At 47.0% G+C, this 17,036-nt stretch overlaps 1 protein-coding gene across 50 annotated transcripts in view; it reads left to right on the top strand.

The window, feature by feature from the left end:
* The window catches only part of clasp2 (cytoplasmic linker associated protein 2), a 53,063-nt gene extending 41,832 nt beyond the window's left edge, over window positions 1-11,231 (top strand). For all 50 annotated transcript variants that reach the window (XM_054745238.2, XM_015973904.3, XM_054745240.2 and 47 more), the window contains 11 exons: window positions 344-507; window positions 653-731; window positions 2,246-2,389; window positions 2,503-2,646; window positions 2,731-2,837; window positions 2,936-3,077; window positions 7,213-7,593; window positions 7,677-7,805; window positions 7,897-8,103; window positions 8,219-8,335; window positions 10,962-11,231. In XM_054745238.2, the coding sequence (XP_054601213.2) occupies window positions 344-507; window positions 653-731; window positions 2,246-2,389; window positions 2,503-2,646; window positions 2,731-2,837; window positions 2,936-3,077; window positions 7,213-7,593; window positions 7,677-7,805; window positions 7,897-8,103; window positions 8,219-8,335; window positions 10,962-11,039 (1,692 nt within the window). In that variant the 3' untranslated portion in view covers window positions 11,040-11,231. The remainder of the gene's footprint in view (window positions 1-343; window positions 508-652; window positions 732-2,245; window positions 2,390-2,502; window positions 2,647-2,730; window positions 2,838-2,935; window positions 3,078-7,212; window positions 7,594-7,676; window positions 7,806-7,896; window positions 8,104-8,218; window positions 8,336-10,961) is intronic.
* Window positions 11,232-17,036: the final 5,805 nt, after the last annotated feature.

Genomic DNA, 17,036 nt, shown 5'->3' on the forward strand with positions numbered 1-17,036 from the left:
CAATTCATACTCTGACAGCTAGATGGCAGCATTGATTCTCGTTTAACACCTGATGTGTCTTGCACATCGTACCGTATGTATTGTGATGTATTTATAGTTTCGCCAGATGTTGGCAAAACATCAGTCTGATTAGAAAAAAATTGCAAAGTGAATTTTTTTCTGATATCGTGCAGCTCTAATCCCAACGCAGCATCTGTATCCACCCTAACATGCAGCAGAAGTACCCGCATGCATGCATTTGTTGTGTGTGTGTGTGTGTGTGTGTGTGCATGAAGTGTTTTGTGTTTGGATGGCTGGGTTGCTGTGTGTGACCTTAACTAAATCTGTGTGTTTGTGTATTTAGGTGTTCAGCATGTTCTTGGAGACTCTGGTGGACTTCATCGTGGTCCATAAGGAGGACCTGCAGGACTGGTTGTTTGTCCTGCTCACGCAGCTGCTGAAGAAGATGGGAGCTGACCTGCTGGGCTCGGTGCAGGCCAAAGTTCAGAGAGCTCTGGATGTCACAAGGTGGGGCTCAGCTCACATGTAGATGGAGACTAGCAGCTAAAGGAAAGTCTAAGGAAGCTTCCAGCGGGTTATATATGTGTAAATTAGCCATGCTGGTCCAGTTTATTATTAATGTATAATTGACTCTTGTTTTTGTTACTTGCAGAGAATCGTTTCCAAACGACCTCCAGTTCACTATTCTCATGAGGTTCACGGTGGACCAGACACAGACGCCCAACCTCAAGGTCAGTAGGAAGTCCGTTTGAGTCCAAGCATGCACATGAAGCTGTAGATCAAGGCTGCCGTATCCATGGTTACTGCGTGGACTCGCCCAGCCCACCTGGCTGTGTGCCCCAAAACCCTGAATCCTGGGCTGTGATTGGACACCAAACTGATCGGGATTCGTTGTTTCTCCTTCACTGGCGTTCTTCTTCTGCTGCATTCTTCCATCCTTCTATCACCCTGCAGCTCCCCTTAAGTAATATTTAACCATTTTTTTCACTCCCTCTTACTAATCCATTATTGTCACGGTGCAGGACGCCGAAACCCCATTTTTATGATTATTTCTGATTCTAATGAGTCACTCTGAGACATGAACAGTCTCCTACATCTATTACCTGCGTTAGCCTCTGATAGAAAATGGAAGGTGAAATGCTAGGATCAGAAGATCCTCACATTGTGATGTCACACTGAGTTTGCATTCATGGCCTCGCCCGTCTTTGCTCACGCCTGCCCACAGGCAGCGAGGAGAGAGAGCGGAGAGTGTGTTGGTGATGGTGACTTTGCAACATGGCTGAACAGGTTCTGTTAGCCAATCAGAAGTGAGGTGTGTGTGCATCATTAATAATAATGGGTAATCCTGCAGTTGCACCAGCTTACCTCTTCACCTCAGAACAGCAGCATCGTAGCTGTTTTTAATGACTCATAAGGCACTGATGTACACTAGAACACTGCAAACGTACTGGATAAACGAGTAAATCACACCTTTAATAACAGATCTTCCTCTTTGCCTAAAGGTCAACAGAACAACTTGAGCCGATTACCCATCTGCTGCAAACTTTACCACTAAAGCAGCTGTACAAATAAAAATGGTGGCCTGAAGCCTTCTCCGCACCTCCCTTCCTCCTGCTCCTCTCATGCCTCCCCTCCACCCTCCATCCACCCTGCCCTCTTCCTTCTGTCTCTCTGTTGATTGACGCGGTGCTTCTCCTCTCTCTCTCTGAAGCCTGTGCGGAGCTCGTGTTGCGTTCGAGGGCGAGGCAGGGGAGGGTCCGGGGTAAAATTGTTCCGCCCCAGAGCGCGGCGCCACGCCTGCTCTCTAGACGAGCAGGCCGCAGCCTGGAGCCAGTCCTCCCAGGTCAGTGTGCTCCGGCGGGGAGCAATTCTAATGGCGCGCACTGTGCTGCTGAGTGATTTGGAGGAGGTTCTGGCCCTTGAGGTGCAGGTGTAGAGGCGCGGAGGTAGAGGGGGGGGATCAGTCAGGACATTTTGGAGCCTGCGTCGACATTTCTTTCTTTGCTTTTGTCATTTTTCATCACTTCTTACTTTTGCAAAAGCATGAACATAAACGCTCACTCCTCTCGCCGATTCATCCGATTTGTTCACTTTCAGATCTGCAGGAGGTGCTCTCTGTGAACAGTGGTGGCCATTTTAACGCGGGATTAAACCTTTGTGTATTTTTTCGGATGAGTTATGAACACAGTTGCTTAATAACGTGTGTGTGTGTGCACGTGTGTGTGTGTGTGTGCGTGCGGTGCAGGTGAAAGTGGCTATCCTAAGGTACATTGAGACGTTGACACTACAGATGGAAGCGCCGGACTTTGTGAACTCCAGTGAAACCCGACTAGCCGTCTCCCGCATCATCACCTGGACAACTGAACCCAAGAGCTCCGATGTCAGAAAGGTCCCGCCCCTTTAGTCTCATTGTGACGGTTTCACTTTTCATGCTTGCCATTTCCCGCTTCATCATCACGTCCGCCTCTAAAGGAGGGTTTGTTTGCATTTTGGGGCCAACAGGCGGCCCAGTCGGTGCTGATCTCCTTGTTCCAGCTCAACACTCCCGAGTTCACCATGCTGCTGGCAGCGCTCCCCAAAACCTTCCAGGACGGAGCCACCAAGTTGCTTCAGAATCACCTGAAGAACACCGGAAATGCTGCACAGGTGAACACACACCTGGACGCTAAGCTTCAGATGCGTGGATCTGTGTCAGCATTAAAGACTCCGTTATTTTAATCTCCTCTTTAGGCTCAAATGGGCAGCCCGCTGACGCGCCACACCCCTCGATCTCCAGCCAGCTGGTCCAGTCCAGTCACCTCGCCTACGAACACTTCCCAGAACACTCCTTCACCAAGGTAATAAACACCTCATGTCCCCCTGGTGATAAAACCTGTGAGATAAATACGATTATTTGCTTAAATTGCGTGAAAACTCTTCTTCCCTGTCTCTTTAGTGCATTTGACTATGACACAGAAAACATGAACTCGGAGGACATCTACAGCTCTCTGAAAGGTGTCACAGAGGCCATCCAGAACTTCAGCGTCCGCAGCCAAGAGGACATGAATGAACCGGTTCAGCGGCGAGAAGGAGAGGAGGTGAGAAGAGTGGTGTTTACAGGCTGCACATTTTAGCAGCTGCAACACGGTTTGGGGCGTTTGCTTCTTTTCTATTGCAACGTGCCGATAAAAGCGTCAACTCCAGTGTTGTGCGGAAATCTGGCACTTTAGGTCATAAACAGACCTAAAGGCAGTCATGGAAGGCTATTTCTGTTCTTTTCCCACCCTGGAGGCAGGGGTTTGTTGTGCAACACACATGGATTACTGTGTTTTCCCAGATGACACACACACTGATACTGTACGACTCTGACGCGATCGCCCCCGCCGCTCCACTTTCATCGTGAGAACTGAGACGCCTTTAAAGCCATATTTATCATGTTGAGTAGAAAGCTTGTCTGGTTTGAGTGCTCGCTCCATGTAAATTTATGACTCCAGACGTGACGCCTGGTCTTATTGCACCCCCCCCTAAGGCCATGGTGTTCTCTAGGACTGAGTTGTGACCTCCTGACATTTCCCCCATGAGCTGCAGCTGAAATCCAACCAGCCCACGTGTCATCAGCACCCCTGACTCGTCAAACGGCTCACAGATAGTAGCTTTTAGCGCTTGGAGTGTAAACGCACAGTCTCACCGAGCCACCTTACACTCAGTCACCTCGTTTCGCTCATCATCCAAGAGAAGGAGTGGGAGGGGTCGTGTGTCGACCTTCACTAAGTCACCGGGTTGTTTTTAGCACATCTAGAGAACATGTTGTTGACAAAAGTAACTCCATCCTAAATGTGCCGGTGGGACTGAAAAAGGAAACTAGGGTCCGGTTCCTCTTAGTCCTCCTCCTGTTTTTTTTTTTTTTATTGGCTTAATTGCTCAAAGTTCTGAACTTGAGGCTCAAATGGACCTCTGTATCATACATGGACCGAGATGACCAGAAGTGGTTTCTAGCTCGAGCTTCGGTTTGAAGATGATGTGGTGGTGAAGATGCAGTTTAAAGGATCTGTATCAGGCTTTTTTTTTTGCTCCTTTCAGAGTAGGAATAAATTAGAGCTGAGGAAAATAATAATCGATGCATCGGGATGCGGACATAAACGATCTGCATCGTAGAAGAGTACGCCATAATCGATTATAGTGGGATGTAGTTTTGTTTTTTTAACGGCGGCACCAGCGCACCATCCAAATCTGTCAGAGTGAGCGTCCTCCCACATTTACCAAGTGGTTCCGCCTTAATGTGGTACTGCAGGGCTGAGCGCTTGAGTTATAACCTGAGACCAAACCGGAACCAAATCAGCCCGACCAGTTCTTTTGGATTTGGGCCGTGAATTATGTAAACTGAGCGGGTTGTCGTGCGGCGCGCTACCCCTCGCTCGATCAGCGACTGAGAGAGAGAGAAACTGTCTGCTCACACAAGAGAGAGGATCGGTGGACGCTCCTCCAAACACGCGTTATCATTTTCATCAGTTCATTATTGTTCCTCCTGGAAGCGCTCAGTCAGACTGCTTGTTGTAATGTAGGGAGGTCCGGTCTTGGGGAGGGGGCGGGGTCAATGACGGCGGCTGCAGCGTGATCGTCTGTCTCTTTTATTTAGGGACACGGAGAAGTTAAAAGGAGAGAGAAATAGAAGATAGAAGTTCTTGTTCCACTTTATTCTTTTGTTTCATGATGATGAACTGATGTTAAATTCATCTTAAAGAGAAACTGGGAGGAAGCTTTGGTTCATTTTAGGTTACAGGAGGTCTTGTGTCCTATCTGCTCCTCCAGAGACAGCATGGACATGAGGGTCACATGGTGAGGGTCCCACGGGACAGGTTAGTGGAAAGGTTTGTAGTTAGCTGGTTAGTGAAGGAGATCCATCAGCTGGGTAATTTAATCCTAATCCAGCCCACAGCCTTCTGCTGGTGTTATTATCAGGAAGAATAAAACACACATCTTAAATATTATTGGAAGTGTAGAATTTGTTTTATGTTTTATTGTTTTCTGCATCAAACAGAACTTGATTCATTCTCCAACATTTCAGAAATGAACCACTGGGTTCAAATAAAATAAACTAAGTCAAACATTTCATTTGGTGTTATTTCTGACACCCTTCAACTGTGGCATAAATATCTGACTCTAGAGCTGCTCAGAGACATTAAACACCCATTATGGATTTTATTATTACATTATGTGTCCTGTAGGTTTTCAGTATTTTTTTAGATTTTGTGAGTTTTTGCAAAGCGTGTTTTTCTCAGCCTGAGGCGTGGTGTTGAACGAGGAAACAGATGTTTTACTTTGTTAAATCTTCTTAAATGTTAAAAATGTTTTGTCCTAACCTGTTGTGGATGGAGGGCTTTTGAGGGCTGGCAGGTTGTGTCAATTACATTTTTGATTAAAAAAAAATAAAAAGCAATTATCTGACATCTTCTATTTATCGATGAAAACAAATCAATATGAAATAATCGTGATGCATCGGGATGTCGAATCGAATTGAATCGTTGACCCAATAATCGTAATCGAATCGGGAGACAAGTGAAGATTCACACCACTAGAATTAATGATTAAAATATCACCGTTGGCACGTTTTTCAACTGGAAAAAAGACGTTTGGATTCCATGAAATCCCGCCTCCATCCATCTGTTTTCCTCAGCTCATCCGGGGTCGGGTCGTGGGGCAGCAGCCCGAGCAGAGAGGCCCAGACTTCCCTCTCCCTAGCTACTTGGGCCAGCTCCTCCGGGGGAATCCCAAGGTGTTCCCTGGCCAGCCGAGAGACGTGGGGTGTTTCTCTATGTAAAAGCGCCTAGCTATGAGGACACTGTCCTTCCTTGGTCAAAGAAAATGGTTAAATGGAACAAACTTGCCTCACCTGACCGCGGCTCCCATCACCCCCCTCCACGCGTGTGAATTCCACCCAATTTATGACGTATAACCCTAGATCTCCATCAAACCGTCAATTGACCACGAAGAGGGAAGCAGCAGTCACCATCCAGCTAGCGGTTAGCATTTTTGGTTTTACTCGCCATTCTGGCCTCTTCACCAGATGTTGTAATGGCGCCGATTTGACGAAGCAATTTATCTAAAAACCCACTCTGTACAAGCAGTCTGTGAAATCTCAGCCACATTCTGGTTGGTCTTTGATAGCCTCCAGAGATGAAATCTAACCATTTCTGGTGATTTAAACCCTTCTTTAGGAAAAGCTGAACATGAATCCTGTCCCTCTCGCAGACAAAAATCCATTTTTGGGTTCTAGGCATTGTCAAATGTTCAGGCAGATAATAAAGAATTATTTCCTCACCACAAGGAAGAGTAAATTCCCTGCTCGCTACTTGGAAAGAGTGGACGTTAATGTTTACAGTCCAGAGGAGGAGCATGCAGGTTAGGCACTTCCTGGATGGGGAGGAGCAGGACAGGATGACACAAACATGACCCGCCCAGCTGTTTGCAGTAGCTGGTTGAATCAACAGCTGAGTGACCCCTGCTTTCCACGGGAGCCGTCAGCAGCGCGAGTCGGCCGCGTCTCAGGAGCAGCATGTCGCGGCCTTTACGCGCCGGTTCTATTTCCTACGCGCGACGCCTCTGAAACGGGTCAAGTTCGACATTTTTGGGGAAGGAAAGACAGGAAATCGGACGCGGAAATGGAGAGAAGCTCCCGAGAGTTCCAGAATAAAGAACGTACTGCCTTCTGGTTGCTTTACTTTTAAAAAAGGTTACTAACTGTGCGGCCCCATGAGAAGTTATCACCTAGCTAGCGGTCTCGTTTGTTTTTCAGGTCCGTATTGGCGATTATAAAATGGACAGAACATAAAACACAAACCATGTTGTAGTTTTCTCCTGCTTGTTGTTGTGTTTACTGACGAAGTCACTCGTGTGACTTCGTGCTCGGTCGGTGACAGCTGCTCCCCTGCTGCTTCGCGTCTCGTGGGAAGGGCCAAGCAGCAGCTTACGCGAGCAAGACGTGCTGCTGACGGCTCCCGTGGAAACCCGGGGTTAGCAGGGTTCAAAAGTGAAGCCAACAAACACTTTTGGGGTGTTTTTATGAAGAAATAACAATATTACAAGGTCAAAAGCTCCAAAAATGTGATATTGCATGATCTAGTTCTTGTGTTATATGATAAATGACCCGCACTTGTAAAGAGCCTTTTGGAGTCAACGCATCAGGAGCGTCTATGAAGCATCTGAGTGTTTTTAAGCAAAGACTTGTTTTCTCAGGGTGGCAGCGGGACAGAGAGAGATGTGATGGACGGTGGCCGCATGGCTCTAGACAACAAGACCTCCCTCCTCAACACCCCCCTGCTCTCCTCCAGCCCCCGGTTAGCCCGCGAGCACTTCTCCGACTCCCCCTTCAAACACGGCCGCAAAGACGCCAGCCTGGACGACTCCGAGCTGCTCGCCGACGACAGCGGCCTGGACCAGTCGGAGCTGGTGGCCGAGCTGCTCAAAGAGTTGTCCAACCACAACGAGCGCGTGGAGGAAAGGAAGGCGGCGTTGTACGAGCTGCTGAAGCTGATCCGTGAAAACACCCTGCAGGTGTGGGACGAACACTTCAAGACCATCCTGCTGCTTCTGCTGGAGACCATGGGCGACAGAGAGGTACACATGCTCGCCGTGAGGTGGTATCAGCTGATTTTTCGGCGCTAAAATCCTTTGGTGCCTAATCCTTTTCGCTCTCGCAGCATGTGATCCGAACACTGGCTCTGCGGGTGCTGAGGGAGATTCTTGGTAAGCAGCCTTGGAGGTTCAAGAACTATGCAGAGCTCACCATCATGAAGGCCCTGGAGGCTCACAAAGATCCTCACAAAGAGGTAACTCCACCAACACATGAAGGAGCTTCACCCCAGACTCGCACGGAAGAGGCGAGCTTAATTTTCACTGTGTGTGCGTGTGTGTCTGAAGGTGGTACGTGCAGCGGAGGAGACGGCGGCCATGCTGGCGTTGTCCATCAGTCCAGAGCAGTGTATCAAAGTGTTGTGTCCCATTATTCAGTCAGCTGATTACCCAATCAACTTGGCTGCTATCAAGATGCAGACGAAGGTGGTGGAGAGGATTCCCCGCGAGGGTCTGATCAGCATGCTGCCTGAAATCGTACCGGGACTCATTCAGGTGACACGGACCGCGTGCCCGCTCCAAATACAGCCTCCTAAAAACAACAGATCTACAAACATCTGCTCGACCAGCTGAAGGCCTCTGTGGTGATGGTGTGTTTGTGGTTCCGCAGGGTTACGATAACTCGGAGAGCAGCGTGAGGAAAGCCTGCGTGTTCTGCCTGGTGGCGCTCTACGCCGTGATAGGAGAGGACCTCAAACCGCACCTCAGCCAACTCTCCAGTAGCAAGGTGAGCTGATCTGAGATCTGTCTGTAAACGCAGGAGGTTTACATCTTAATGGGCTCGACACACGGGAGGCGACATCGCCTCTCCTCCATTCATTTTCAATGAGACATGCGCGACAAAGCGATAATCGCGGGTCTCTCTCCTACCAAGCGAAACGCGAAAAACGTGCGTGTGAAAGTTTGCACTCGTGCACGTGTCGTGCACAGGCGACACAGCGACGCAATCCCAGAAAGTTGAAACATTTTCAACTTTTCATCGCTGTCGCTCGGGCGAGGATCAATCACCGGAGGTTTCATTCACTGACCAATGAGCGGACAGGATGCTCCGCACACCTCCGAGCAAACATGGAGGAGAAGTTTATTATTATGTTTTATAGTAAAATCAGAAGTAAGATTTCACATAACTCTAGCAGCACCTTGTGAAACATCATATCTACCGCTTTATTAACTCTGAACCGCTTAAATAACCTTAATTCCCTCCAACCTGACACAGCCAATCAAAACAACGGAAGATTCGATTTCGCCATGGAACAGAACGCGTAGACGGTTTTGCCGCAGATCGCCTCCCGTGTGTCAGGTCATAAAACAGGGTGTCCGCGGGGTTTTAAAAAGTATTAAAAAGTGATAAATAAAAATAGTCAAATTTAAGGCCATTAAAAGTGTTAAATTTGGTCTCAGAGGTATTATTTTTTCCAAGTTAGGTATTATTTTTTTCAGACTATCAGGTGTCATATTCTGAACATCGACATAGAAATATATTCTGAATGAAATGTTTTGAACGATTATAAAAATAAAACAAGCCGATTATTTGCTCCTCCCACTTGAGCTGCCCTGAGTTACAAATGAAGCGCTCCGTTGCCAACTTAGCGACTTTGATGCTATGTCTAGCAGCTTTTCAGACCCCCTTCTTGACTTTTTAAATCTTAAAAGTACCTAGCGAACACCTCAGAAACATCTCTGGTAACCCTTAGCTACTTTCTGGATAACTGTCGTCGACATTTCCTGCTGCAGGTTAGCTAAACACTCCGCCTGCGTTCCGGACCGTTCTTCAGGACATTAGGAAAGGGAATGATGTAGTGATGTGTCAGTCGCTAAAGAAACAGCTCTCAGAGTCGGCTCCCTGATGGAGTAACCAGAGTGAGTGACACACACTGCACCTGCGGGCTCCTGGGCCGCTAAAAATGGCTAAATGTGCGCGTGCGGCATGCTAAACACACATACAGCTTGCCCCGATTGCTGTGAGACCGGGTTGGGACAATTATTACATTAACTGATGGACCTGTAAATAAATAGTTTATAAATAAGGTAGAAATAAGTTCCTCACGCTGATAAATAATAACTAATCTCTCTGAGGACACGGTGCTAGTGCACTCTCCTACAGCACCTTGACATGACTAAATAAATGCTATGCAACATTTAGTGAACATTAATTTATTTGCATTTATTTGTTATAAATGCCACTGTATAATTCTTGCTGTCAGTATTTGCAAGATATTGGTATTTGGGTCTGTACTGGTTAGACTTAAATGAGTTAAACCAAGGTCTATAGGCCTTGGGTCATAGACTATGAGCTGTAAGTATATTGGTCTTTTTATACTGGGAATCAGGAGTTCTTTTAGTGATCATCTTGTTTCTTGTTTATTTTTGCCCTGATTGTGCCCTGAGCAGTTTTATGACTGAATAAAAATAAATAAAAAAATCTACATACATTGAAAAATCGTCTTAAATAATCGAGATCTCAATTTCAGTCACAATAATCGTGATTATTGTTTTTGCCATAATTGAGCAGCCCTACTTTAGCATATCCGGTCACATAATGATGACGTCATATTCAGCGGTCGTTCTGCATCATTTCAGGCCCCGTGGTCAACTGTCTGAACCGCAGAACAGAAGTGCCTGGCTTATCTTCTAAGTAAAATAAATATGTGCAATATGTTGTCAACATCAGTGAGTCTCTAAGTCTATTCTTTTTGTATGTTATATATGTTAAAATACGTGTAAATAGGTCGCTGATTAACACTTGCAATTTAGTGTTGTGATGGTTTTAAAAAAATTCTGAAGGTAGTAAAAAAAAGTATTAAAAAGTAGTAAATTTTACTTAAGGATTGCTGTATATACCCTGTAAAAGCGACAGCGACAAATTTCGCTGATCGCGGTCGTTTGTCGCCTCCCGTGTGTCGAGCCCCTAACGCGGGTTTTAGACCTTGTGCATCACCGGTCTTCAGCTAAACGAATGTTTCGTTCTTCATTTAAGATTTATTTATTTTTTTGCTGTTTTGCAAAGCGGAGATTTTAGAAAACTCATATTTTAATGTATTTGTATAAATGTGAGACGGTGAAGTCGCTGTCTGAAGAGATTTCAGAGACGTGAGGTTGTAACGATGAAAATGTCGGTGTATCTGCTGTGGTTGGGTCCAGATTTGAATCAGGAGATGGCCACTGGTTCTGATGAGTTTTATTTTGGCTTCAGCGGAACGGTGTGTTCCACTTTCCTGTTACTCATGTTGCTTTTTTCATCCTGTCCCCCTCTGCTGTGCTTCAGCTCTGCCCCTAAAGCGCCTTGATGCACGTCCGCTTAAGTGAAATGCAGTAACTGGAAACTATCTGATGCTTTTCTTTTCCGTTTGCAGCTGAAGCTGTTGAACCTGTACATCAAGCGCGCCCAGTCGGGCTCCAGCGGTGGCGAGCCCTCGTCGGAGGGTCTTTAGAGGTCACGCACGCCCCAACAGAACCACCACAGAACCGCAACTGTGCCCGGCGAATGCAAAAACATCGGCTCACGAGACCACACCCGAAACGTAGATCCAGACTTACGGGAGAAAACCGCTTACATCCGCAACAGACACGGTGCGTACGCACACACTGCTCGTGTTTCCCGCTTCGCTGCAAGATGGGAGTTCTGGTGCAGAGGAGAGGAACGTTGTAGTTCTCTCCAACATCATGGAGCATCCACTCCGTAGTCTCAGACTGAACTTAACCTGGATTAATTAAACAAAACAGCTGCAAACATCCACTTTTATGTTCCACCTGGATTTGTCATCGATCCCTCCAGGGTTGAAGTTGAAGACATGTCCGTCCCGTCTAAGAGCATCGATGCTTTTGCATGGTTCTCAGTTTTCCAAGGTTCGGAATCCATCAAACATTGCAACCAACGAACTGTGCCGCTTCCCGTTTCCCCTCCTGAACAGGGCCAGGTGGACAAGAATGTAAGTTTACGTCGTGTCACAGTTTGGGTTTATTTTTGTGCAGCGAGGTTTTACCGGAGTCGCTACGAGCTCCCTCTCTCGTCCGCTCACGCATCAAGACGCATTCTGGTTTTCAGGAAGGTGCTGACGAGCCTAAAAGGTACGACCAACCGATTCTGCACAGCGCGGACGCGGGTCGCAACGATACAAACAAAATCTGGCGTTTGTGCTTGGCTATGCATGAGACAACATGTGAAAAAATGTTTTATTTAGGGTCCTGTTGAGAGTTAAACTAGTGTGGCTGGGGTTTTAAATTAATGTGAACTACGTCCACCCCTTTCAGTTAAATCCACCATTTCTCTACGCTCATGTTCCATCAGCCTCCTGCGGCGCGATGGGCGTGTGCTGCTTTACTACATGAAGTAAAACAGAACATGGCTGATGATCACACAGTGGATTTGTACCTATATATGATATTAAAATGGAAGCATCCCGTAACAGTGTCCTTTAGGAGTGTCCCGGGGGGGGCGCACCTTTGCCCATCTTCTTTTTTTTTCTCTCCCTGTCGTAGTCTTACTCCCTCGCTCTCACACACGTTTTTCTTTGCTTCCTCTGCTGAGATGTTTGCAGAAATGTATTATTTACAGCGCTGGAAAACAAAAGGCCATGTCCTCTCTTTTCCTCTCGTCCGGTTCATTGTCTATTTTTCCCTCCTCCTTGTAACATTCTAGTTTTCTCCGTGCATTTATAAAGCTGTGCTTACAATGAAATAAAGAACTTGTACAGATCATGAGATGTGGTGAGATTTCTGAATATTTTTTTTAAAACAGGGACCTATTAAGAAAAAACTCACCTTTTGCGTCCTTTTTGCTGCCCTGTGGATCTCTACTGCCTCTATAAACAGTTCAAACATGAAAAAACCTGTCCATCCATTTTCTGTCGGTTTTGGGTTTTAGGAATTATGTGCCTAAAATGATCCATATCAAAACTCCTGATTTGTGATGGGGAAAGCAGATGAGAACTATATTCTATGTGCAAGAGAGCCGGTGCTGGAGCTCCTTCCAGATATTGGAGCGTTTTAGCTTATAGCAGCCAATCAAGGGACAGGTGGGCGTGGCTAGAAGCAGCTTGTTTTCTTAACTTATTCACTGCCATTGACGACTAAAGTCGTCATTTGCATTTTTTTACTGTTTGAGCATCGGAACGAGCCCCCGCGCTGAGAGAACAAACATCTCAGCTCTGAAGCCGATCTTCATCCGCATACGTCACAGATCACATGATCAGGAAGCAACACATCCATGTGTTTGGAGATCGTTTTGGGCCGTTCCTGTAAAAAAAGTGAGGCGCGAACCGGAAAAGCGTCTGCCGATCACAATTCGACAACGGATTATGAAAGTACGGATAACGCTCGAAACACGCGGCTTCTTCCTGATGTAAGAGGTGAGTCTCCTCTTTGTTTAGGTTGTTTTGGCATCGACATCATGCTAGCGCGCAACGTTATGTGACTCTTAAAAAACCGTAAAAACGGTGAGAAATGCTGGCAGCAAAGGCCGTTAGTGATCAGGAAACGGCTGGCAGTGAATGAGTTAAAGAGACAGAGCCCTAAAACGGCTCATACTGGAAGGTACTGAAACTGTCGAGAATAAAACTGTTGAAATTGCTTCATGTGAGAGGGATTTAGAGCAAAGAACTACATAAACATGTTTATCAACCACAGAACTATCATTTAAGAAAATTGATCATATCTGGTTAAAGATGATTAGTCTATGCATCTGTTGCCTGAAAACCTGGACTTTTAAATAATTTTCTTTTTGATTCAAAGATGACAGAACTGATATTCAAAAATTCTCTTTTTCTAAAATATTAGGAATCGGTTAAGATTTGCAGCACCAAGCTGACAAAAGTCTGCAAAGTCCTGATTCAGTTTTTTTTCTCTTAAACTTAGTGTTCCTGCAAAATAACAGCAGTAGCAGAAGGAAAAATGTAGACAGTGTGCATTTGAGGAACCTATATTGTAAAAGAGAACATACATTATGTAATATAGCTGTCTGAGATGCTTGTGCTGACTTTCATTTATGCATTTAGGAGCAGCTGAAATGGAGACCAGATCCCAGGCAGCCTCTCCAAACTGCAAAATCAGTTAAAGAGCAAGTCACCCCAAATCAACTTTTTGCTGATTAACTATATGAATGAGTGCTGCAGACATGTGTCGTCAATAATTTGGCACTTCAGTGCTTTTTAGTTAAAATTTAAATATTCTGCCTAAAACTGTCATTGTTGTGCCGTTGTCAGGTAAAAACTCTGCACTGCATTTGAATCTAAATCTGCCACCCCTATTGGCCAAGAGGTACACTATGAAATTAGCTGGTACATTATGATGTCACAATGTCATTGTGAGCCTGTGTGTGTGTGTTAGTTAGCGGCTCCGCCTTCTCGGTCTGCTAGGCAACAGCATTTGTAGCATTTTTTCAAACAGGACGTGGGAGTGGATTAAGAATCTGGTAGGGGGTGACTTGCTCTTTAACTCATTCACTGCCATTGACGACTAAAGTCGTCAAATGGGCCGTTCCCATCTGTACCGGGTCGGCCCGGGCCGGGTAACCCCAGTCGGCCCCAGCCTGGCCCGGTTGATTCCACACATCCTTGTCTTAAGCCCATGTGGGCTGATTCTACCCACCAATAGGAGGCTTGCTCTAATGGAAGGTGTGAATTTGCTGTCAGCAGTGGGTGTGTTGGCCCTGGTCGGCCTGAAGCAGACCCCCTCGAGAAGAGGGCTGAGAATGAGCCTTGGTTGGCCCGGAAAAATACCAGGCCACCCAGTAAACAACCTACGCTACCCGGCCCGGGCCGACCCGGTACAGATGGGAATGGCCCAAAAGAGCAAGTCACCCCCTACCAGATTCTTAAGCCTGATTTATGCTTCTCCGTCTGCGTCAGTGCGGAGCACACGCAACGCCATTATCCGTCCTTGCGTAGGGCTCCGGCAGGCACGCAAGTACGTACGGAGTCGAGCCCACTTTTTTAAACGTCCGTCGAACGAGACGGATTACGCAAGCTTGTGATTGGTCAGGACGCCGCTGTTGTTTACAGCGCCGCCATTGCAAAGAGCCGAGGATAACTAGCGACAGACACGGAGAAGCTTGAAGAATGCCTCACGAAAAAACTCTAAAAATATGAACGTTTCATCCTCCCGTGGCTGGAGGAGTGAAAAAATGCGCAGCAAGCGTTTTATTTGTGGACGGAAATGACAGGAAACGTGGGTTTAGAGGTGGGAAGCGCATGAAGTGGTGGGAGAATGAGAGACAAATATGTCCATGTTAAAAGTCTCTTATATACACAAAAAACACAATATACACACACGATCTTGGACCGATACACGACAGGATACCACAGAACAGCGCTACGCCCTCTGTTGTCCTGTCGGGGAATTGCTTTGCAACGCTCTCCAAGAGACGGAGAAGTAAAAGAGCAAAACGCTTCCGTCAATCCGTGCGTGGACCAGCTCTATACCCTTGCAAGGGTGATGGAGGGGGCATGGGAGTTTGCCCAACCAATCCACATGTGCTTTGTGGATTTGGAGAAGGCTTATGACCGTGTCCCCAGGGGCACCCTGTGGGGGACGCTCCAGGAGTATGGGGTGGGTGGCTTTCTGTTAAGGGCCATTCAGTCCCTTTACCAGAGGAGCGTGAGTTTTGTCCGCATAGCCGGTAGTAAGTCGGACCTGTTCCCAGTGAGGGTTGGACTCCGCCAGGGCTGCCCTTTGTCACCGGTTCTGTTCATTACCTTTATGGACAGAATTTCTAGATGCAGCCGTGGTGTGGAGTGTGTCGAGTTTGGTGGCAGGAGAATCTCGTCTCTGCTTTTTGCGGATGATGTGGTCCTCCTAGCTTCATCCAGCTCTGACCTTCAGCTCTTGCTGGGTAGGTTCGCGGCCGAATGCGAAGCGGCTGGGATGAGGATCAGCACCTCCAAATCTGAGACCATGGTTCTCGACCGGAAAAGGGTGGCTTGCCACCTCCGGGTCGGGGGAGAGGTCCTACCTCAAGTGGAGGAGTTTAAGTATCTCGGGGTCTTGTTCACGAGTGAGGGTAGGAGGGATCGGGAGATCGACAGGCGGATTGGTTCGGCGTCTGCAGTGATGCGGACTCTGAGCCGATCTGTCGTGGGGAAGAGGGAGCTGAGCCAGAAAGCCAGGCTCTCGATTTACCGGTCGATCTACGTCCCAATCCTCACCTATGGTCATGAGCTTTGAGTAATGACCGAAAGAACGAGATCGTGGATACAAGCGGCCGAAATGAGTTTCCTCCGTAGGGTGGCCGGGCGCAGCCTTAGAGATAGGGTGAGGAGCTCGGACATTCGGGAGGGACTCGGAGTAGAACCGCTGCTCCTCCGGATCGAAAGGAGCCAGTTGAGGTGGTTTGGGCATCTGGTCAGGATGCCTCCTGGACGCCTCCCCGGGGAGGTTTTTCGGGCATGTCCTGCCGGCAGGAGGCCCCCAGGTCGACCCAGGACACGTTGGAGAGGTTACATCTCCAATCTGGTCCGGGAACGCCTTGGGGTCCTGCCGGAGGAGCTGGTGGACATGGCCGGGGAGAGGACGGCCTGGAGCTCTCTAGTTGGGATGCTGCCCCCGCGACCCGGATAAGCGGAGGAAGACGACGTCGACGACGACAATCCGTGCGTGTCTGTCCCTTGCAGAGCTGACGGAGAAGCATAAACCAGGCTTTACTCCACTCCCACTTCCTGTTTGAAAAATGCAACAAATGCTGTTGCCTAGCAGACCGAGAGGGCGGAGCCGCTAACATACACACACACACAGGCTCACAACGACATTGTGACATCATATGGTAATGAATGACCCACACTTGTATAGCGTCTCTCAGAGTAAGGACTCCAAAGCGCTTTACACTACAGTGTAACATTCATCCATTCACACACTGATGGTGATGAGCTACGATGTAGCCACAGCTGCCCTGGGGTGCACTGACAGAGGCGAGGCAACAGCTAACGTTCTAGGGTACCTCTTAGCCAATAGCGATGGCAGATTTAAATTCAACTGCAGTGCAGAGTTTTTACTTGACAACGGCACAACACTGAGTTTTAGGCAAAACTAAAATTTTAACTAAAATGCACTAAATTGCAAAACTATTGACTACATGTGTCTGCAGCATGATGCATTTATAGTTTATCAGAAAAAAAAGTTGATTTGGGGTGACTTGCTCTTTAAATGTCCTCCAAAAAGCAATTATAGGGTTGGGTTTGAATCTTGTGACTATTAATCATCTGCTGGATGATTCAGGTTAAGATTATATATAATAATTGGAGAATTTTTGTGTGAAACGTCAATTTCTGACTTTTTTAAAAAATGCGCACATGTAAACAATCTTATTACAAATGCAGTTCTGTGAGTTTGGTTAAAAATTAATCACGTAGTGTGAATAAAAACATACTTGGATGGGATTTTTAGGTGTAAGTGGTCCGTTTTTATGTATTTGTCTTGCATTGATGTCTGATTTCATA

The sequence above is a fragment of the Nothobranchius furzeri genome, chromosome 19, assembly GCF_043380555.1.
Source record: "Nothobranchius furzeri strain GRZ-AD chromosome 19, NfurGRZ-RIMD1, whole genome shotgun sequence".
Lineage (NCBI taxonomy): Eukaryota > Metazoa > Chordata > Actinopteri > Cyprinodontiformes > Nothobranchiidae > Nothobranchius > Nothobranchius furzeri.